Source organism: Phoenix dactylifera, chromosome 1, assembly GCF_009389715.1.
Source record: "Phoenix dactylifera cultivar Barhee BC4 chromosome 1, palm_55x_up_171113_PBpolish2nd_filt_p, whole genome shotgun sequence".
NCBI classification, from domain to species: domain Eukaryota; kingdom Viridiplantae; phylum Streptophyta; class Magnoliopsida; order Arecales; family Arecaceae; genus Phoenix; species Phoenix dactylifera.
The window spans coordinates 36,575,466-36,599,205 of record NC_052392.1 but is presented as its reverse complement, the minus strand read 5'-3'; the positions used below and the strand labels follow the sequence as shown (position 1 = coordinate 36,599,205).

Sequence of the window (23,740 nt, the reverse complement as noted above, 5' to 3'; positions counted from 1 at the left end):
AGGATGCAGCCCGCCGACGCACCACCGCCAGCTGGAGCTCCTCCTTCTCAGCCAGTGATCGCCTCCGGATCCAGTTTCCAGCAACACTAGTCTTCATCACCCATACAATTATGGAATCGGAAATTTAGCAGCAAACCACTAGGCGTAGGCCCCGTAAAATGAAGCCTTCACCGGAGGAAAAGATGCCGGCATTGGCATCTTCACTGGAAACTGTGGCAGTAGAGTATCAAAATTATGATATTTACGGCTTGTCCTGTGGATGGTCTGAAATTGTCACCCGTGTGGGTGCAGCAGAGATCTACAATTATCAAACGTTCCATTTGTTGCTCATCGAACTCCATGTTTAATCTTTCATATCCTATAGTGAAACACATCCTATCCCATAAAGTTCCCAAACCCAGCTGCCAAGTTTATTATGTCTTGCTACTTTGTTTCAAACACCCTTTCTTAGTTTTTCATATTAGACAATATAATCAGTCAATATTACTGAACTTGTATATCAGTCGATTTTAGATTAAAATTGCATTTGATTCCTAACATGTAATGTTCTAGTTTTCTTTACATACAATCAAGAAATAAAGAACCAACATGGTAATCAAAGTTTTCATGTAAATTACGTTGCTTTCTATTATTTTTGGGTGGAAATCACGTCTTGGTTATCCAGTCTTCACTTGTCCCAGCTTAAGCTCAGATCAAGAAACCATGTTTCAATAAGGTCAGGTTGAGCTTGGATCGAGACCTCAATGCAAGCTAAGCATGAAACCACCTCTAACCAAGCTCAATCCACCTCAAGTGTCCAATTTAGAAAGGCTGGAGGTGGATGGGCTTAAGGGTGTTAGGAGAGAAGGGCATGCCAAATCCGTCCAAGGTTGTGGCCATTTTTAACAAAAATGGAAATGAAATATTTTTGTTGCAAAATTAAATACAGAAATGCCTCCCTAAAATACAAACGAAAATGACATTCACGAGGCCTTGCAAAATGCATTTAATAAATTTGATCACCTGAATTAGCAAATTGGGGTGAAATGTATCCCCTGGTCCCCAGAAAGCTGGCTTAAAAAAAAAAAGGAGAATTGGACCAGATTAAAAAGCCCTAATTTAATTTAAAAGAAAAATCTTTCAAATTCTCTGCCATGGGTAATCGCCAATGCAGACCACCCAAAGGGACATTAGTCAACCAAAAATCTGGGGAATATAACTCATTAAGCAAATGCAATTTAAACCCATAAATTGGACCAGATTATATGCTATATTGAAAGAATAGAATATTAATCTCCTAAGATGTCACTAAATGCCATTTACCTCATACAAATGGATCTGTATGTTCTCCAGTTAAAAAGAAGAGATTTTAGGACAGTCGCATGAAATGAGCTAAGAAAACAATAATGGAGAACTATGAGGACCACAATATTTTTCTTTTTAAAAAATTTTGAAAAAAATAATGGGTATAAGAAATGTGAAACTGCCTTGCTTTACAGCTTACATGCTGTGGCTCGCAGGGCCTAGAAGTCTGTCTTCCTCCTTTGGGACATCCTCAGTAGAGAGTTCGATACTTTGCTTGGCAGTCATCTTGTTCCACTCATTCTCTACACGAAAGAAAATCCACTGAAACCGCCGCGATATCTCCAGAGCTGTTATTGTGAAGACAGTCAGGTAGTTGTGCCGAAGATGAGCAGAAAGTTTGTAGGTCCATGTGCATCGAAGAATTAAGTTGCTTCCTATTACCCAGTAGAACACCTGCAATTCCACGAACATCAATTTACTGATAAAATATTCGATAAGAAACAAATGGAAAATTTTGCAGATCTACAAACCATACCCATATCCGCCCATATAGAAGGCTTGTGCAACGATGTGGATTTTTAAACTTGAAAATTCTGGTAAAAACACTGCAAACATAGAGGCATAGAGCATACGAGAATATGTGACTTACTGTCCAACAACAAAAAAAAAAAGGTGAAAAATAAGGGGAAGAAAAGCATTTTTACATACCTCAAATCCCAATCACGGGCAATATCCCAGTAGAAAGAATACAATGAATTTATGACACTAGAAAGAAGCCAGAGAGGGCGATAAAAATTGGTCCACTTGTTAGGGAAGACATGATACTTGAGGGCTGAAAGAAATATTACTGGGACTGCAGTCGAATATTTTAAAGCTGTAAAATTGAACAAAACTAGTGTTACTTTATTACCAAAATGGAAAAAGTAGAATAGAGTGATCTGAAATTCTAAATAGCATAACTGAGTGAAAAAGTAGTAAAACCACCCAACGACTGGTGCTGCCTCCTTAATCAGCATCAACATTTCATACCCATCTGAATCTATCCCAAAGGAAACACATGATATGAACAATATCTAAATATACAAGGCTCAGAAAATGGTGCATTCGTAAAGACGATTCTAGTGGACCTTAAATGGAGGCACTGTTCTAAAACACTAGAGGTCCCTGAGATTGGCTGATATTGGTCTGACTCATCAGTATGGTTTTTTTAAGAATGTTATTTGGCCATCCCAGTGGATGGCCAAAAGAAAGATGAACCAAGATATCGGTTTATGTCAACTGAGATGAATAGATAGATGGAATTTAAAAACAACCTCAAATCCTGATTACTTGCCAACAAAAAGGGATCAAATAATCTAAAACTACGCTGAGATTTCGTCTCCTCTCTTACCCTTGTCTGCTCACTACCTGTCAGCTGCCGCGCCCAATCCCGCATTGCCTCTCTCTCTCTCTCTTGTGGATTTGTCCGTCGACTCTTAGTTTTTTCATGCTAAATTGAGAGAAAAGCTGATCCCCGAACCATGCTTTGTTTTTATGTCACATTGACAAATCCTAGTCCATGTACTGTGTTCTGAAATTGATTTTGGAAACATCAAATGGAGCATTGCATTTCATCATAACTATTACTATTAATAGTCTCATCCTCTTAACATTTAACTTCAAGCTCCTGTAAGTCTACCATTTCTTGTTACATATCTTCTCTTCCAATTCTTGCCAGTAAGATGTTTTTTCCTGCTACTATCTATCTTGTTTTATTCTCATTAATATCAGATTAACGACAGTTCCACCAGTGAGATAATTCTTTCCTTCCTTGGACAAAGAGCTTGACACATTGGTTCCTTAATTTTAAATCATACCTAGTCCTTTGATCATATATCACCAACCTTCTCAACATTTTAATATTTAAACATTAAAGTGAGCAATATAGCCAAGTGTTAAGAACCTTGCATGCATACAAATGAGTTTAAATTAGGTAATAATTGATTTATTTAAATCAGACTACATAATCTTAGGCTAAAACTGAAATTGAATTTTCATCTTAAATAATTTTAATCACTATATATAGATCTACAATATGGAGGTTGGCTGAGGATGTAGAGCGAAATATGATGATGAGTCCTCAGAGGAATAAAGACGATTGCCCCTAAAGAGGCTTAATCTTATCTCTCTTGTCCACTAAATAAACAATCTTCTTTAAAATCTCTTTATAGATGAAGTTCATATCAAACTTGTACCTTGGCATTTTGAGAGACTGAATTGGATATATCAATTACTAGTTGCTTCAACTTTTCATGGAGGTTTGACTATTATCTACGTAATCTCTCCATTACGAAAACAAAGAGACCTTCAGCACCTTTTGTTTCAGTATAGATGTACCTCATTATGAGTCAGATCAGGTTAGGTTAATAACTTATGTAGCCTTGACCCATAATTGACCGACCTGACATCGGGTCGATACCCTTCGTTCATAACCACCCATGGGTCAACCCTCCTAACCTGATTAACCAACGACAATCTCAATCCTTGACCAACCGAACCTACCTCTGTTTAGCCCAATCTTCACAACTCCAAATAATTTAAAAATTTTCAAGACGAATAAAACAACTAGTGGTAAACAAAAAGATCAACCACCCCTAATATCCCTATCTAAGATCATGATTAGTCTGACCTAAACTATCATGATCCAAATAGAACTCTACCCTCATGATCCGACACTAGTCAAGGTTTGACCTACATCCGATCCGTTCAAATTCTAGATCAAGAAATTTGACCCATACCTAGCTCCAACTAGAAAAATCCTAATCCAACCTGGCCCAAACAGGTTCAATTCAAGTTGGCTTTTCAGACCTGATTGATTTTTGCTTACTCAAGTTCATATCAACTAATAATTAAGCATTTTTAGAGACTAATTCAAGCTTACATGGATTTTTGAATATCATCCATGACATGGTGAAAGCATACAAGAGCAAGAAGAGGCAATAAAAGATAAATGGACTAAATCTGAAACAAGGTACGCCGTCTCTGTTCCAGGCTCTGTACTGGTGACACACTATCACTATGTCAGTACGATATGGCACGGGGCCAGTTTGGCGTACCGAATGCCGGTACGCCCCTTGTACCATGTATCGGTACCAAACTGGTACAGTACGATATGCCCCATACCATCCAATTTGGTACGGTATGGCGAACCTTGATCTGAAACCTTAATTACAAGATTTTCTTGAGCAGAATGCATCAAGAATCCTTCTAATAGTAATAAGAAATATCTGAAACAAAGTAAAAGTTATTTTATTAGATCAGACTAAATTTGAAATTGATTCTGAATTTAAATAAATGACATATCTAGATATAGATTAAGCATGGATATCTTTAATAATTTCTTTCACATCTAACATTAAGCATGTATTATTAGGCGATTTCTAAATGGCAATTACTTGGACATATATGAAAGTTTCTACTAGTCTTGGACATCCTTAAAACAAATAAATGATCCTCGAGACTTGATTGCCAAAATAAATAAATAAAGAAAGAAAACAAAAACATTAGGAAACTAAGGAATGGGGATGTCAGAGAGACTGACAGACTTGGATTTGACCCAAACATGTTATGCAATAGTTGATCCACAAGTCAGGCATGGATCCAAAGGAAATCCACAAAACATTTTTGGTCTTGGTTTGGGTCTAATGAAAGTTTACCTCAATTGATCGGCACCTAACAGTATACCAAGTTTATTTAATACATTAGTTATACTTACAGTTCTCCTCCTATACCCTTCGCATTTCTTGTTTTGTAATTTATACTTTAAGGCATGGTCTGAAATAGCAATGAATAGGGTTATACCTGTCATGCATCAATATGGTATGTAGCACAGCATCCCCCCGCATCTACTCAGGGTTTGTTCATACATGGCTATATGGAAACATATGCACCTAATAAATAACCCTTGGTTTGGGGCGATATGTACCATGGTGTTGTCATTTTTTCAAACCTTGCTACAAATATTTGATGTATTCTTTTGTAGGAATTAAGTGAATTTGGCTTACTAGATCCTTGAGTTATTCAATCATTCTTCCATATGAAAGAAGCTAACCAAGCCCTATACTGCATTCCTCCATTTTGTTGTTCCTACCTCCAACCCCCACCAATGGCCCATTGCACCGACCCTCTAATTCAACTAGCCTTCAGACCAATTAAATATATGGATGATTAAAATTCATTCAATATTAGTACCCAATTGAAAAGCGTCAAAAGTTTTCTATAGGGGGTGCTATCTAGTAGGACCAGATCCAAGTATTGCCCAAACCATACCTGACCTGGCTGGGCTTCCAGGTCCATATTTAAATACATACCTTACCCGTCCAACAATTGGGTTGAGCAAACTTCAAGTAGGATCAGATAGGGATCAGGTTCAGGTTGGTTTGGATATGGATCAAGATTGCATCCAAGTCAGAAGCGGGCACCACTATTTAGAAAGCTCAATAGCTTTCATGCCCTCAACATTATTCACTGATGATGCAAACTGAAGGTATAATTAATAAGATTTATTAAAAATGTGCAGGATGTAAGTTTAAAACATATTAATTATTTAATAAACTATTTAGTATGAATTGGGTTTGGGTCCGGATCGAGTCAGATCAATGAAAACCAAATCCAAAACCTTATATATATATATAGGGGATTGATAACCTACTCTCTGTTATGGTAGGTTCTCAATCTACCCATTTTTTCGTAGACAAAAAATACCCTTACTTTTTATAACTCTTAAGGGTATTTATATCTTTTTACAATCCCGCATTATTTCACCCTCTCAACCCCCCCAATTAATACTCTCTCCCTCTCTCTCTTTCTCTCTTCAGTGTATATATATGTGTGTGTGTATGTATGTATGTATGTATGTATATATGTATACATGTACATTTATATATATATGCATATACGTACGTATATATACATACATATATCTATCTATATATACATACATCTATATGTATATGTATATATATGTACATACATATACATCTATATATGTATGTATATACATACATATACATCTATATGTATGTATATGAGAGAGAGAGAGACAATTAATTGGGGGGTTGAGAGGGTGAGTTAATGTGAGATTGTAAAAATACATAAAATACCCTTAAGAGTTATAAAAAGTAAGGGTATCTTTTGTCCAATGAAAAATGGGTAGATTGATAACCTACCATAACAGAGAGTAGGTTATCAATCCCCATATATATATATATATATATATATATATATATATATATAAAATTGGGTTGGGTCGAGTTCAAATTGAGAAAAATTGAGAGAAGGACGACTTAAATAGTTTGGGCATGTGCAATATAGGCCGATGGATGTGCTAGTATGAAGGAGTGATTTGATATATGTAGAAGGAAAAAGAAGGTGGACCAAAAATCACATGGGATAAAGTGGTAAGGAAGGACTTGATATTGTTACATCTTTCAGAAAGTGCGGCTCTAAATAAAGCGGAATGGAGGAAAATAATTCGTGTAGCCAACCGCACTAGTTTGAGATTAAGGCTTAGTTGAGTTAGAGTTAAACTGAGCTAGTTGGGTTCAAATTAGGTTATTTTTCAGACCTAGAACCAAACTTGAAAAATTGAATGCATCTATGTTTACACCAACACCCAACACATAGGCGTACTAGTCACTATCGGGTCCAAGTCATGGACGAGTCTACAGAGCCTAGTGAGTAGTGACACCCTAGTTTTCTTGAAGATTGTTACTAATTGAACCTGAACCCAATATGCCTTAACACAAACCCCATATGTATCTTGTAAAGGCCTGATTCCCATACCTATTCCATAAAGCTGATAGGTCTTATGAAATCTCACCTACCTGAGCCTGATCTTCTTATTGGATAGGTAGGGTTTGGATCAATATAAAACCTAAATCTTCTAATGGGTCCAAATCAAGTTTGGCTCATTCTTAGATCCAAGTCGACGATAATCTAATCATGAATGCAGGTTGTCCAATACCCAAATTGCACCAAAGCAGCAAAATGCCATCAAGATGACTTCATTTGGACATCTAAAATAGAACCAACCCTATCTACTCAAATATAAAAATAATATAACCATCCAAAAATCTCAACAATCCCATGCATTATCACCATGCGAAACTTATTCCCCAAGATGCACCCATTCCGAATATTATAATCCCTTGACAAAATATTTTTAGAAGGAAGAAAGTAATTAAAGTAATTTACTCATGATCTTTCAATCAGATAGCACAATGTCAAAAGATAATAAGGCCTCCAATTTTGACGTTGACATAGCATTGAGTCAAGAATATCCTTCCCCTCATTGTATTTATCCCTTCAAGATTCATAATTTTCACCTTTCATCTCAACTAACACTCCTTTCGTCTCATGACTTCTTTACTACACCCGAAACCCCTTGCCTAAAGTCAAAACTTTAAAGAAACTGCTTTTGGAAGCATGTTAAGCAAGAATCAAAATAGGTCTAAATAAAACACCAGAACCAACCAGAAAAAATTGGCCAAAGATCAAAAAAAATATCATTTAAGGACAATAAGTTTCTGTTAGATAAAGAATGATTACAGATGTATCAAACAACATTCAAACGGAAGACCTGCATTGGAAAAATACCCATTAGCCTACCTAACCTCAAGTTACAAAGGCCAAACTCAAGCATTTTGAGATGAAGTGACTGCTACTTTTGGCATATGTATTCATGTTGACAGGTATTTGTCTCCTTAAAAATGTAATACTCATCCAAAATGGATGAAGTATGACAAACAATATGCACTAGTATTTGACATCAGTTTAAGTTTGCAAGTGAGAAAAAAGTACAAGGCATTTCTGTTCCTAGTAAATAGCATTTCCAGTCTATATCTTTGGAGATCAGGGCAACTTCTCAATCCACCATTGATTGTGTGCAGGTTCTGCTGCCAGTATTCTTATAAAAATAATCTATCAATTTTTTAAACAGTTTCTCATTCATATAAAATAGCAAATATAAGATATAAGCACTTCAATAAAATCAGATGAATAGTGTAATGATATCAGAAAATCAGATGAATAGTATAATGATATCAGAAAATCAAATGACAGGCATGTAAAAGTGATCCTAGGGTACATAGCCAAGACATCCTATGTGACCTGTTATCAACCATATAAAACAGACTATCATCTCATAATATTCTAAAGATATGTGACCTGCAGAGCAACTAGTAATACATGACATCAAATACAATGCATTCTCAACAGGCCCTAGCAAGTTACAATTGTAGTGGATAATGTTCATAGAAACTAGATCTTACTTAAAATAAGTGAAAGCAGTCCATGCTAAGAGAAACTAGATCATAGCCAAAATAAGTGAAAGCAGCCTATGCTAAAACATACCATTTAAAAAGGATGTCTTTTCTTTAGTGTCCTTGTACTGACGCAGACATTGGAAAAAACGGCACAAATATGGGAAGACAAGCACTAAAGGAATAGCAAGAGAGTGGCTACCACATATAGAATCCGCCTCGAACCAAGCAATTGTTGCAACCTGAGAACTCACCCATAAATGGAAATTTTGTTAGTTATGGAAAAACTTGGCTTTAGTATGTTTAAACAAAAAGATCAATCTAGCTCTTCTACACTGACCTGTCGGTTAACCATCCGGCAAACTGAACGCTCCAAATCTGACAACACCTGAAAGAAATTAATAATTACCACCAGCACCAGTATTTGCACTGACAACAAAAAAAATCATTTTGAGCACATATGCGCAGTAGTTTGGCTCCTTCAATTTCTGAAATAACCAATTAACACTAATAGCTCATGGGCACTCAGCCCTTCTCCCTCTTCATATTCAATTAAAAAAAAAAAACCTCACATGACAATATACATGCGTCACAAACTTCTCATGATAAGCGTGCTTTTTTGCAGGGAGCAGCATTCCTGGACCCTATAACATACCTAAGGAATTAAAACCTAAACTCCATGAAGGCAATATGAGGGCATGTGTAAAATTCGTATATCATGAAAACAAGATTTCGTGTCTGACATCTGTGTCAAATTCAGATATAAAGACAGGATCCAATTAAAGTAGAAGAGTTTTATGGAATAATTCTTTTTACTGTAACTGGGGAACAGTTAGCATCCAAGTAACAAAAGGTGATTGAGGCTTGTAATAGATGGATCATTCACATCTCTATCATCTATTTCTATATAAAGGAATGAATTGTAATGATGCAATCTGCCAGGGGACATACCTTGGACATTGATGTTAAAATATCAGCCAGGAAAAAATCAGAAAATGTGATCGCCTGCATTGAACAAGGACTCATGAAGTTGTAAATGTAAAATCATACCTCAATTATAAAAACTTCTTCAAGCAACAGCATAGATACTTTCAAGCAAACTAACAGAGTTTCGTCTAGCTTCTCTCATCAATGGTGACAATCTAGAGCCATAATCTTCAAAACATCATGGTAAAACTCAAAGTGTACCAAGTTATTGTCCAAAAATGGATTTAAACAATCAGGCTCCTTTCCCCTTTGTTTCTTTGTTTTTTTTTTGAAGAGTTAAATAGTTGCATTTGAAATAAAATATAATCAAGAAAACAATTTACATAATATGTTCTTGAAATATAGTTGAAGTTTATAAAAGCAACTTCCATGCCCCTTTTGTTCCAGCTGTGTAACAGAAAGAATAAACCAGCACATTATTTTGCCTCTGGAGGTTCACTGAATAATTTAACAGGAAGTGCTTAAAATTTAAAGCTTAATCATGTTCAAATCTCTCCAGCCAGCGATATCTTATAAGCCCAAGTCTCCTACACAAGTTGCCTTAAAGCAATAAGCTAAAACACTTGCCTGTAATGGAAGTATTATACGCCAAAGAGTCCTTAACAAGTAGTAGCGAGATGACAAATAAAAAATATCAAATGGAAATACGAGAAGCATCAGCATAACAGTATATAGCATAACCTGCAAGTTAAAACAAGTGGTTAGAGATACTTCTATCCAATGTAGTGGTTAAAGAAAAACACGTCTGGTATATGTTGCCTTCATATATCAGCACAGGCACAACATGAGAAATGCCATTCATACTAGGAAAAAAGGTTATACAACATGCACATGAATATTGCACGTGACCAGTAAAATGTTTCCGCTACCTAAAGGAAACTATAAATAAAAAGTATTGCATAACTATAGATTACTATCACACAAAACATTTAAGCAACTCCTTGTTTGCAGCATGAGTTATGAAGTGTCTTTAAATACATTTTAGGCATCAGGCAAGAACAATATAATATACAGGAATCATAAAGAAGCAGCTTTTTGTTGAGGCCACCAAATAAAGATCAGTTACTAAAGGGTTGCAAAGAAATCTCATGCATGTTACAGTATATCCTCCAACGGAGTGATCAGAACATCTTGAAATGAACCAGTTCATTCGCAGGTAGAGATAAAATCATCAGTAAGCTGTCTTATGACAAAAATTATTATAAAATGCACTTTCCCATCCAATAGTTGCACAGCATGAGATGGAATAAGATTATAATGTGGATCTCCAATGAAGTAGCAAAGACTAGAAAGAAGGGAGAAAAATTGATGTGAGAATTTTTGCATATATGTAGCAGCACTGCAGCGATGCTCAACTACAAACAAAAATATAGACAAATCAAGAAATCAACAATCCAATTAAGCCTTTTCCCGAATTTAGAACATAAGTAACAGTACGAGTGTCTGGTGGAATAAACTGATGGAGTATTGATTGATGATAAGGAAATGCAACTGATAGGTATTTTACTTCAGTTATAATAGTCCAGGATGCCTCATACATAGATGCAGTTCAGGCTGTATGTCCAAATTCTCCTTGGAAAATGAACCAAAATAATGACAATATAAACTTAAATATCAATCGGATACTGAATGGTATCAAGTTCAAAAAATTGACATGGATACTGAAGTTTTGTTAAATCAACGGATTAACATAGCATAAACTAACAAGTATTGCTGAAATAACTGCTAGATAAAAAATTGCAATCAAATAAAATGATTACTAGCAATAGTCGGAAATGAGTTGGTTCTCTCAGTCTCCTTGTTTTAAGAAACTCGGACCGAAAAATCCTTAAATCAATAGCATGCCAGAGCATTAATGAAACAACAAGCAATTCATCCTAACCATGATCTCTATTAAGTCAGAAGTCAATTAAACAAATAATATTTATATAATCTGAAACGTAAATGCTTTAGCAGTCATTTCTGTATACCAACACCAACAAGTCTTATCTGATCTATATGGATATCATATATTAAGTTATGATCCATCAAAGTTTGAGAATGTTTTTGAACCAACTCTCGACCAGATGTCAACACTCTGAGTTGGTACAAATTTCAGACCTAGTTCACTGTGGACCTGAGAGGGGCCACCACCGAAAACCTTGAAGATCAGTTGCACTTAGGAAGACAAAAAATTGGTTAAATAATTTCCAAGCAAGTATCTTTGATATTTAAACTGCACGTATATTTAGAAGTGAGAACAGACTCATAGGAATGATTAAGCTTTGTATAATTTTTGTAAATGTATTCAAGTGAAACTTCTATAACAGTTCAGGAGGTCAATCCAAGAAAATGGTTGCCTTCTTCGAGATTTCTTACTATGAACCATTTTGAATTTCTAAAAGGATGATATATATTGAATTTTCCCCAAGCATGCAAAGTTCACCTTGGAGGATGTAACAGTGTCATGATGTGCAATGCCATAACATTGGATAACAACTGCTGGACTACAGAACACTGCCATAAGCAAGGTCCGCCGTACCGGTACCGGTCGGCGTACCGGTGGCCGGCCGGACCGGTACGGTACCGGTCCGGTCCGGTACGTACCGGCTGGTACCGGTCCCGTACCGGCCGGTACGCGGTGGTTTCAAAAACCACAGCGCGCGGCGCTGTGGTTCTAAAAAAAAAAAAAAAATCGTACCGGTGCGAACCGGCCGGTTCGCACCGGTACGAGGTGCGAACCGGCCGGTACGGGCTCCGAACCGGCCGGTACGGGCCCGAACCGGCCGGTACCGGCCGGTTCGGATAAAAAACCGGAAAATACCGGTTTTTTATCCGTTCCGGTACCGGTCCACGGCCGGACCGGTACGGCATTCCATGGCCATAAGTCTCCTTCCCTGCAAGCCCACCTCTGCTCACTTTTGGAGTTTCTTCCATAGCCTATGATTTTTTTAATCAAATTTACTTTCTACTACTGGTTACACCATCCCATTTATACTATTTTGGTGTAGTTCAGCACTCATTAGCATAGTTTCAAATCCGGGTGGGACATCTTGCAGGATGCCAAGATACAGTACCATCCCAAGTGTCAGAATGGGCATCTCAATGACCTGATCGGCATGTTTTGGGACATTTCTGTCCCAAGTGTCATGACGGGGCAGGACGGCGGTGCATCTTGCACGTCCTTATCCACAGAAAAACCAAGATGACCTCATCCCACAGGATTTAAAACCTTGCTCATTAGGTTTTTGCAATCTATGATTGAGATGGGGAAAAAACAGTCTACTACAAAAAGAGGGTGAAACTTTCTCATTACAATAATAAGATACATAATGTTCACCTACAAAATTGATATTTATATAGAAAATAACAGGGACATTCTATTTGCATGGTTTTAAATGAATAAGTAACAAAGCTAACACTTTTCTATGTAACACATAAAGTTGAAACTTTGCAGATGTAAAATGTTTCTTGTTTTAATTACAATGATAGTCTTCTTCAATGTCACAAGTAGCACTTTCTTCACCAGAATCATAGATGGGCCCTTCAGACAATATTTGAGACCTATACTCAATGTACTAAAAAGTGGAGAGTGGCATGTAGCTGCCAGGTGGTTTCATAGTGGATAGCAATCTGCGGATGCTATAGCAGTTTCTATGAACTCAAAGCAGGTTGTTAAAGCATATCAATGATTTTTCTTACAAGTATCAAAAATCAATACTTTAATATGAAGTTCATGCAACAAATAGAAAAAGAACAAATCAGGACAAAGTATAGAACATTATCAATCTAACATCATAATACCATATCAAGTTATCAACATTCATACAATGTAAAAGTCCACAATCTAATGACAAATATCATTATCCACCATACATAGTAACATTGCTCATATAATAAAGATGTCCACAATCACATAACATCAGCCATAAATCAAAGATGCTCGAGCAAGCTAGGTGGTGCATCGCCTGTGAAGCACCAATGGGGGAGCTCCAGCATTGGAGCTTTGTGGTGCCGCACTTGGAGGGATGCCTCATTCTTTCCTACTTTCTTCTCTTCTCTTCTTTCCAACACTCCGTTCAATTAGAGTACCAAATAAGTGAACCAGCCCTTCCTTCAATAAACACCCACAGGTCAAATTATTGCTTAATTGCTGAACCGGTCAAATTAGAGCCGATCCAGCCCACTTTAGAATATAGCGCCCAATATAAAGCAATAGTGTAGTGGCCATTGTAGTGGCTTTTTGCCTGCTAATACCGGGTGTTATACACCCAGGCGCTATATAAGGCTGCCATGGCACATAGCATAGCAGTTTAGGTCCAAAACCGCTATAGTGGCTGCTAAATCTGATTTTTAAAATAATTCCTATACTGGAGATGATTGTTAAAAAAAAGGCATGTCAATCCAAAAGTTTTGATATCAACCTCTCCTCGCAGCTCCTCCAATTAGAACATGATAATCCATTTCTGAAATTTAATATTCGTTCTGAACAATACTTATATGCAACTTACATTTGGATATGACTTGCCTATTTTCTTCCTTCCAACTAAAACCTAAGTTTTCATAATATCCTCAAACATGTTATTATCTTGGAGAATATAAGTCATGCATCAAAAGGATCGTCAATACTCGCTGATCATTTCCAAACAATCAGTAATGAATAATGCATGATTTTCCATCTTCTATGCCTTGAATATAGAAAATCCTAACACTGCAAAAAAAGCAGTTATATTTCCCAACTTTTCAATTCCCATTATAACCTTAACTAGATATTTCCATTACAGATTTAGACCATACCAAACTTCTACAAAAAGGAATTCTAACCTTGTTGGTGTCTGAAAAAGAGTCCAAGAAGAAACTTCCCTTAAGTTGAAATTTCATGTTCTGATGATTAATAAGAGGCCATGTCCTCCAAAAAATCTAAATTCGTAGTGATTCATTGCTCATGTCAAAAGTAAAGTTTATTTAGAATGAGAAAATAGCATAACAATTAAATCTTAAACAATTTCATGGAAAAGGCATATTAGCATGATAGCATCTGATCCATGTTAAAATCCTTTTAAAATTTCTCTCATCTTTAAAATATTTAGTAGCCATGTGCATCATAGCTAGTATCACAAAAGGATGTTACAATTTTCATTACTAAAAATCTGAATATATTGTAATAAAATTAAAGTGTTTTGGAACGTAATACCAGAGATTGTATAAGAAATTGTGGATAAACCAATTTTAGCAGCTTATGAATCAAATGATCATGAGAAACAATGCAATTAATTGTACAACTTCAGGTTAAAAATGATGGCTGACACAATTTCTAAGTTTATAGTGTAAACCATCAGAGGAATATCAGAAGCAAAGAGCAAGTTCATTTCAAAATAATATAAATAAACAAAAAAACTTAGACACTCAAAAAAAAGTGTTATAAGATAGACAAGATTTAGGATCATCAGCTATCAATAAGAGAGAAACTGATACTACACTGGTTGTGATGCGGCCAGTGACACTTCCCCATGTGAGTAGAGATAAAGATAAGCTGTCATACTTGTGGGCACTATGATGGTCATCCAAGTAGAACACTGTTGGAAACATCACACATTAGTCATTTAGCATCAAATGAATATTAATAAAAATGCCAAACAAAGGCATAAGCAATTAAATAGAAATAAATTCATTTCCAGATTTAGGGGTAAAACGAATTTAAAATCATCTTAATTAATTAGCATGATAAAAGATTTAATAGCAAAAGTAATCTTTAACTTAGTGCCCAATCATTTTCAATTCCACCCAAATTACATTTAAAGCTAATTTTCGAGCAGCACCAAAATAAATCATGAAGAACTTATTTACAACCTTGAATATATATACAATAATCAATACTATCCACAAGTTTCCTAAATTTCACCCAAAATACTCTTACATTGTTATGGCGTTTTTTTCAAAACTTGTACAACATATGATATAGAAAGCAGGACGAACTTTTCTAAAGGGAGTGATGAAAAATGCTTTTCAATATTACAAAGCAAGATAAATTAGAAGAATTAGCATATAATGTATTGCATCCTCAATAAAAAAAGGTTCAAATCTCTATTCTTCTATAATAATTGCAATGGGCACATGCAATGCACATTTTAGAAAAATAATCAATATACCATAATTACAAACAACATTTATGATATCAATTATTATACTTTTAAGTTTATGATGAACTTACATTATATGACAGCACAGTATAGAAATCGATAATAATGAATATGAACAAAGATAAAATAATTTGAAGCAAAGAGCCAACTGATTGTGATAGTTCCTTTTGTTTGATTCCTAATATATTGTGCTAGTTGATTGCATTTTCTTCCTAATGTATTTTGATTTTTTGGTATTTCTCGTTTTCTTTATTTTGTTGACATAGGATATTTTAGAATTAAAGTAAAGGCCATTTTGTCCATAAAGTTGATAGACAACAACAACAGAATAATATTTGAAAGTTAAATGTTCTCATTAATATAGCATAAAAAAGATGTGAACATCATAACAATTAATAAAAACAACAGGCTCGGCAAAATTAACAGCAAGAAAGCTGATTTTCTTGAAATAATGAGCAGTAACTGCCCTTTTGTTCGGTAATCAGAAGTAACTGGAAAATGATAAAAGAATTTCTCTAGGAGAATAAATGGATACGTGATCCAAAGAAGGAAGTGTCAGCCTATGTAGAAAAATTTGGTTCCAATCTATAAAGCAATAAAATTGCAAATGTTGAATGCACAACCCACCATGAGTCGAATAGCTAATAATAATTTGAGCAGGAAAATAACTTACAGCATTCACATGATGATTATGGTATTTGGCAAATCATATAATTTCCCTCCAGAAGAATATAACTATGATATTAATACTAAAATATATCCATAAAAAATCACAATAAAACTTCCAGAATATGTGTGTAAAATGGGTTTCATGCCAAGACAGGACAAGGACATCACTTTATCAAAGTGCAGTAGTGCTATTTATTTACAGCCTGTTCCAGGTGGTAAGAAGATACCTCTTGGAAAAGCACTATTTTTAGTTGAAAATGCAGAATAATATGGTGAAAATATGTGTAAATTAAGATACTGGAATCAAATAGTCATACCTTCCATATCTCTCGGTATGTAAGATGGGTATGGTCAAGATCAAATACTTTTGCATAGCTTACTGATGATTGAGCAAAAACCCATAGGTTAACTCCCCAAAGCCAAACCATCAATGTCTGTAACATTAAAAACAAAAAATAAAATAGTCAATGAGAGAGGCAAGAATTTAACACATCAGTCTCAAATTTTAAGAAGAAAGGAAAGTCTTAAATAGAAGAGCACTCACCACAAGAAGAAGAGGATTATAATACAAAAAAGCCTCATAAAGAAACAAATCCCGAAGATCAGCGCTCATTCTCATTACGGAGTCCCAACCAATCTGCAACTTCAAAAAGTCCAGACAATACCATTTAAAAGCCTCAAATTCTTTACAACACTTTTAAATATGTTGATTTCTAAACCTATAGTAACAATGAAAATTATAACCAAACTGACCTTGCAACAGCTGATACCCCATACAAGAAACAATAATACCTGAAAATTACTATTTAGTTAGGTGAATATCAAATTATATGCTTCAAATTTATCTCTGTAGGATTCTCACACTCCAAGTATGATTCTTTGAAAAGAAAGTTATTAGAGCAGTTGAAGAATGAAGAAGACTACATATGAATCAATAATATCCAGGTAAAGCAACCATGGCTTCAAGGTACAGCACATATTCTTGGGCAATGAATAAATAATAATCTCAAAAGAAGTCTGTCCTTGTGCAAATATAACTAATATGTCAATTTCTAATTTTGTTGAGAAAGTTACTCCTGCAATTGTCAGAGCTATGACAAATCATGTTCCTGAATGTCTGTTAATCAGATATTGTTTAGTTACAGCCCTTGCATGCAAATTTCTCCCTGACTTTTGCAGTTTAGGTATAGTAAGCAAAAATTAATAGAAATATAATAATCATGCATCATCTGATCAGCCTAAGATCACCTGCATGCTTAACTGAAGTAACTCACATGCCTTAAAAACAAATAATTACTCATAGTGGAAAGAATATAGCGCCATCCTTTATTAGGAGGCATTCTGATGTCACATATTAGCGCTGCAAGTTACATATGAATTTTAAAAGCAGATACAATATGGGTAAGTCCAATAAACAAATGCATACATTCCTCCACTAATCAATATCACATAAAATACTTAAGTAATATGACAACAACCTGCACTTTCAATTGTGCAATCAATATTTTTTAAGTTAGGATGCACATTAAGATTTGATTCTCCTAATTTGCATGATTTTTAAGAAATATTTGCTTCTTCAGCTTGGATAAGTCAAGACTATAGGATTGCTCCTCAAATAAGATTTTACTACATAATGAGTTTTTCAGACAATCATGTGGCAACAGCAAAAATGCTAGTTCCAAGACTTAGATGGACAAGGTAGCAGATTGATATTAGGTTGACAGATATTCATAACAGGCACATCAAACTATGAAATCAATCTAACTATGTTACCCATGAATGCTTTAGTGTCTTGAAGTAACAATAGAGCTAGCCTTGAACAGGGATGCCTCGCAAATAATGAATCATAAAGTCCACCCCATAATGGTTATAATGGTAGACCCAAATCTATATTAAAAAACAAAACAAGAAAGAAAATCAATAGACTATTCCATTCTTGTATTAGATTTTGTAACTGATCTTATCATTCACTTAACCTAGACTTTTTAAATTAACTAGGGATTTGTTGGAACTTGGAAGGCATGACTGTTGCTCAAGAAAAAAAATATTTGAATACTAAAATCTAATAGGGTGGAACCAAGAATCAGCTGTTGTAGGTATCAAGTTGTGTCACATGACAAGCATCATAATACATGGTTGCTGACACTCTACAGGATTTCATATTGATAGCAACCCAACCCATATCGATAGGTGTCAAATCATATGTGCCCAAAGAATGGACCAAAATACAATATGATAAGGCTTGGCACACGGCCAAATAGCATATATATTTAGTCAAAGATGCTTAAAGTTTGTCAGTTTATTATCAGGATATTTTTTTCAGTCTTAATAACTTAAAATGCCGAGTCAGACTATATGGAACAAAAATTCGTGTTTGACCGGCTAAATATGTGTATCTGTCACATAACAAAAGTAGCCAAGGGTCAAATTAACAGACCTCAGCGCATTGTTTGTATATCTTCAGATAGCGTCCCATATGTTCCCCTGCCTATGCAGTGCTAGTACAAAAAGGCACAATACTCAATAATACTCGGGTAGCTATTCAAAGCTTAATAAAATGATCTTTTCTGAATAAAAGGTTGCTTCTAGTTTATAGACTATTTGGACTATAGCATGCAATTGCCAGAATCTACAACATTGAGGAATAAGGTCAGAATAAATTGATGATCAGTTCCCTCGCAACAACCAAAAGCTATTCATTTAATAGTCCTACAGTACTTAACAATGGGCATCAAACACCTGGAGTCTAGGAACGCAGCACCAACAAATTGTACAAATGAACAGTAAGTGCAGCAATGTTTTCAATCATGATTGTTATGCCATATCAGCAAAGAGAACTGCGATAAAACATCCATACAAGCATCGTCCGCATGAAATATTGTACACCATGCATGTACATTTTAAGGGGTCCATATTTTTCCACCAATTTGAAGGGAATATATTTCAAGCTACATAACATGTTCATCTACTTATAAAGTTAACTTCTAGACATTACTCCACTTGATTAATTTTGTTCCGCTATATGGATGTTTTTGTTTGGTGATTCCATATTTTCTTCCTTTCATATTCTTTTTCGTTTTCTTAGTGGTGGTTGGTGGAGGGTGGAACAACCTTCCCTTTTTATATATACTTAAAAAGTAATATCGTTAACATCTTTCTATGGTGTTATAGTGTCTGATTATCTCATGGTTATTCTTTACCTTGACCATTTCATAAATAATCTATTTCACTTTTAATAGTCAGATGGGTGTCCTACAATGCCACAACAAAGGAGCAACCCTATACTTGTGAGGAAACGTCTCCTTTCCCCACTTCATCACTTTGTTTAACTCTACCGCCACTCTTCTATAATTCAAAAAAAAAAAAAAAAAAGAAGAAATCCATAAGATTCCTTCCATGCTTCCAACTGAAATAAGATGATGGGTTTGCTGTTATGCATGGACCAGAAACATAACGAAGATGCAGAACACTTCAATGATCATGCCTCCCTGCTCTCTCCCAGTGAAACCAAACTGAAGACGATTTCATACTCTGGTAGCTTAATTTTTTTATCAATGAATCCCTTCCAACTAGAACTCTCCAAGTCTGATTAGAAAGCCTCACCCTTCTAACCAAGAAATTTACCCCAATGGGCTCATGCAACTTTGACTCATGATTCCACTTGCATTCATCCCTTTCAGATCTACAAGCTGACTCACGTGGCTCCTTCTTTCTCCATGGCTTGAACTCATTTTTTTTGTATACTCTAAATTAATGAAGAATTGACACTTAAATAATTAAGGATCCTGGAATGTCTACACTTATTGAAACTTAGACTTGACACGATACAGCACAAAACTGTCACAGTCCAAAAATAATGTGTGCAGCTTACATCAACTAGAAGTGCGAGTCATTAGGATTCTTCTAATCCAAATATAAAAATAACTGAATGTAATTAAAATCCTTCAAGCTCAAGCAGAGAATTTACTTATTAATATGATTGATTCTTCATAAAACATACTTCTTTATCTTGACAACTGGTGAACAACAAGTCACATGAATAAAGAATCATCATAAGCTTCCGAAACTGTTGGTCTTGATTCCCAAGTTAACTTCTTAGTGACAATCAAATTATTAGCATGAATGCAATTTTTAGCTCATGTAAATAAAAAGCATCAAGCACAACTCTGATTAGGGGCCATCAGTTAGTGCAATAGTAAAAGCTTGGACTTACAAGTGCAGTGGCATAGGTTCAAGCCACTTTGTGTAAAAAATGACAAAGGTTAGATGTGCACCCAATCGGCCCTCCCAAGACCCCGGATTGTCGGGAACATAATTGAGTAATATATCTTTTTTCAAGCACTACCCTGACTCATCGGATTGCAGCCTTCGATCAAAGTTCTGATAGTTGAAGGACATAATAATATCATAGTTGTCCATCAAGTATGAATCCACCTTAAATAAGTTATGTGCATCATACCTATTGGATTCAGATTTATTGACAGAATCAGAGCATCCATAAATTTATTTTATTGATTGAGAATCATGAGGAACCATTGAACGGGCAGCTAAGGTATTTCCTAGAAAACTTAAGCATCATAATTGGAAGAAATAAATATTAAGAAATCACATAACAAAAGAATGACCTTGAATCTCCATAAGAGGACTGGAGATGGCATTATCGCAGCACCATGCATTGGTATACTTCCACCCTTCATCTCATTTACCTCTGCCGGAAACAGAAAGCCTTCGTCGTTATTGATTCCTAATTCACCAGATCCTGAAACACACTTAGAGAGTTAAGCGTGCTGCAAATGTATAGTTATCTCCAAAGAAATTATTTATAAAAAATAAAGAAACTAGCAGTGATTTGAAGTACAGTATTCATCTACTTTGGTCAGAGAAAACAGGTTTGCTGCCAGCTCGACGAAGAATAGGGCTAGTAGAGACAGGTAAAGGAACTCCAATCATAGGTGTAGCTCAGCATGCAAGATTGAAAATTGAGTGTGGTTGCCACATATTAGGACCTGAAAGCAGGATAGCATGCTAAAATGATGGTTGATGAGTACAGTCAACCAGTAGACATAATTGAACCTAGTCTCTCATAAGGATGGCAGTATCTCGTCATAGCAAATCAAATTTCTACTAATTACAATAACTAACAAGCAGAATAATAGACAAATACAGATGATGGAAGTCAACATTCTTGAATGGGCATTCCAAGTCAGGAAATCACTCTATCTCTTATAGGATGGGCTACTATATGTGTCAACCTAGCAATTAAGATCATTCGCAATAGGCTAGCGTGGACTCCTATAGTCAAAGCTTTGATTTTTACAGCGTATTCTAATTCAATACATTTGATTTTTGCCCTTATTCTTGGTGGGTTCCAACAAACTTTTACAGTGTATTCTAACCAAGGAATGCTAAAGCAGCCCGTACCGGCCGGTTCAGCCCGTACTGAATCGGTACCGGCTCTGACCGGTCCGGTTCGGTGTTAAAAACCAGTACCAGCCCGTATCGGCCCGTACTGGTTGGTGTCGGCCCCTACCGGTTCCAAAAATTTTTTTTGGGCTGTTGGATGCGTGAACCAAGCCAAACCAGTGGTACTGACGCCTACCGGTACGTCGGTACAGTCGGTACGGCGGACCTTAATTCTAACATTAGCTGAAATCTAGAGATGCCAATGTAATGTATCTTGCAGTGACAAACTGTATTTTAGACTTCAAAAGATGTCACTTCCGGATTATAACAAGACTAGAAATAGTCTATATTAGACTACAGTTCAGTTAGCTAAGGGCACCTACTATATTATTAGCATATCCATTTCATGTTATTGTGCATCTCCAACTACCCTGCACGATATTCTACGTCACAAACTTTAATAAAAAAATCAAAAGATATCAGCATGGTATGTATGATGCATTAGACGATCTTTTTAGGAATATGTTGGGGATACCATCACCCAATCTTAAACCCGAGACCCCTCCCAAATGGATAGCAACTTGCTGAGTTAAGGCTGGTTGGATTGATACTTCAAAAATTGGAATCAAATAAATTTCAGATTATGAAACCAACTTATTTTTCACAGTTAAAGCTGCATGAAATTAGAGACACCCGTTGTTCCAGCTTCCAAATGATAACATGATTCTATTTCCCCTAATGACAGTTTAAGTGTACCCAACAACGGAAAACAAGAATTTCGAATGTCATAACTTCCAAGAAATATCAAGTAAACTAAGAGTTATAACCTCATCCATCAAAAATGTACCTCTTATCTTCTTCTGTACTCTAATGTACATCCGAGTATCATCTTTAAAATGTATAATAGTTTCTTTGATTGATATCCAACATGTATCCAAATTCTTAAAAATTTTCACATCAGTTTTGCCCTTGGCAATAAACCAAGATCCATCACCATGCTTCGATGCTATCATGTGATAAACAAATGTGTGCCCTGTCAATTCAAAAGATACCAATACGTAATATACTTTTCAAAGCTTAATTGGATTAACTTATCATTGTTTTTCGGATAAAAATCCGAGAAACCTACCCCGCATATGTTATATAATATTATATACGTCATTTATTAAATATTCAATGCCAGAAAATATCGCAATGTTGATTTGAGGTTTTAAATGCTTGGTATAATGTAGTTTGCATCTTTATTTTTTATCTTTTTCGTTTTTTTCCCCTCTATGGAGTGGGAACCCAGCAGAAAAACAAATTTCCGTCAGTTAGGCATCATTGACATCACATCTCATGTAGCACATCTGCATAAAATCTTAAAAAGTATCAACTTTGAAGTCAAAATCTTCAAGAAAACAAATGAAACGAGCAACAAACACGGCGAGCCTTCACAGAAAAATCAAATTAAGCATAAAAAAACACAAGAAACAGGGGCATGAACACCAGAATTCCCAAAATCTATAAGTCCAACATAACTAAGGTCCAAGGAGCCGTTAAAGAAATACCTCAGCGCCCCTCCCGAAGCCGTACCAGAACCGATCCGATCCATCGCGAAAGACCCCCACCAATGCCGTTTAGATCACGGACGACGCAGCCAAGATCCAGGGGCTTTCCAGGGATTGGATCTTATAAGCCCCCTTCCGGACGCGATTGAGGGCAGCAGATCTACGACATCTATCGATCGGATCCCAAAGCCAGAGACGACAAAGAAGGTGAGATTCGATCAGGAGAGGAGGGAGGATTCCTCGGGCGTCGCAACGGGCGGCGGCGGAGGCGGCGATTGGAGGAGACAAGTAGAGGAGAGGAGAGAAAGGACGCCGGGAGCGGGACGATGGGGAGCGAAGGAAGATAGCGAGGGGGAGAGGGGCGAGAAAAGAGAGGATTTCTTTCGACGGACGGAAGTCGGGAGGTGACCCGACACAGGAGAGGCGG

The 23,740-nt window shown here is 36.0% G+C and overlaps 1 protein-coding gene across 9 annotated transcripts; it reads right to left on the bottom strand.

Moving 5' to 3' along the window:
* Positions 1-1,240: 1,240 nt before the first annotated feature.
* On the bottom strand, positions 1,241-23,740 carry LOC103722622 (SPX and EXS domain-containing protein 1-like). Of its 9 annotated transcripts, none has more exons than XM_026810589.2 (15): positions 23,314-23,740; positions 21,232-21,366; positions 20,986-21,119; positions 18,798-18,848; positions 17,114-17,152; positions 16,905-16,997; positions 16,678-16,794; positions 15,032-15,127; positions 10,140-10,253; positions 9,537-9,590; positions 8,926-8,973; positions 8,677-8,827; positions 1,993-2,158; positions 1,820-1,889; positions 1,241-1,737 (listed from the first exon to the last, which is right to left on the bottom strand). In XM_026810589.2, exons 2-15 carry the CDS (start codon positions 21,308-21,310, stop codon positions 1,480-1,482), a joined length of 1,470 nt encoding a protein of 489 aa, XP_026666390.2. In that variant the 5' UTR covers positions 21,311-21,366; positions 23,314-23,740; the 3' UTR covers positions 1,241-1,479. The 9 variants fall into 9 exon arrangements, with proteins under 9 accessions (XP_026666390.2, XP_038989117.1, XP_008811462.2 ...); XM_039133189.1 differs by having other exon boundaries at positions 20,986-21,068; XM_008813240.4 differs by lacking the exon at positions 18,798-18,848.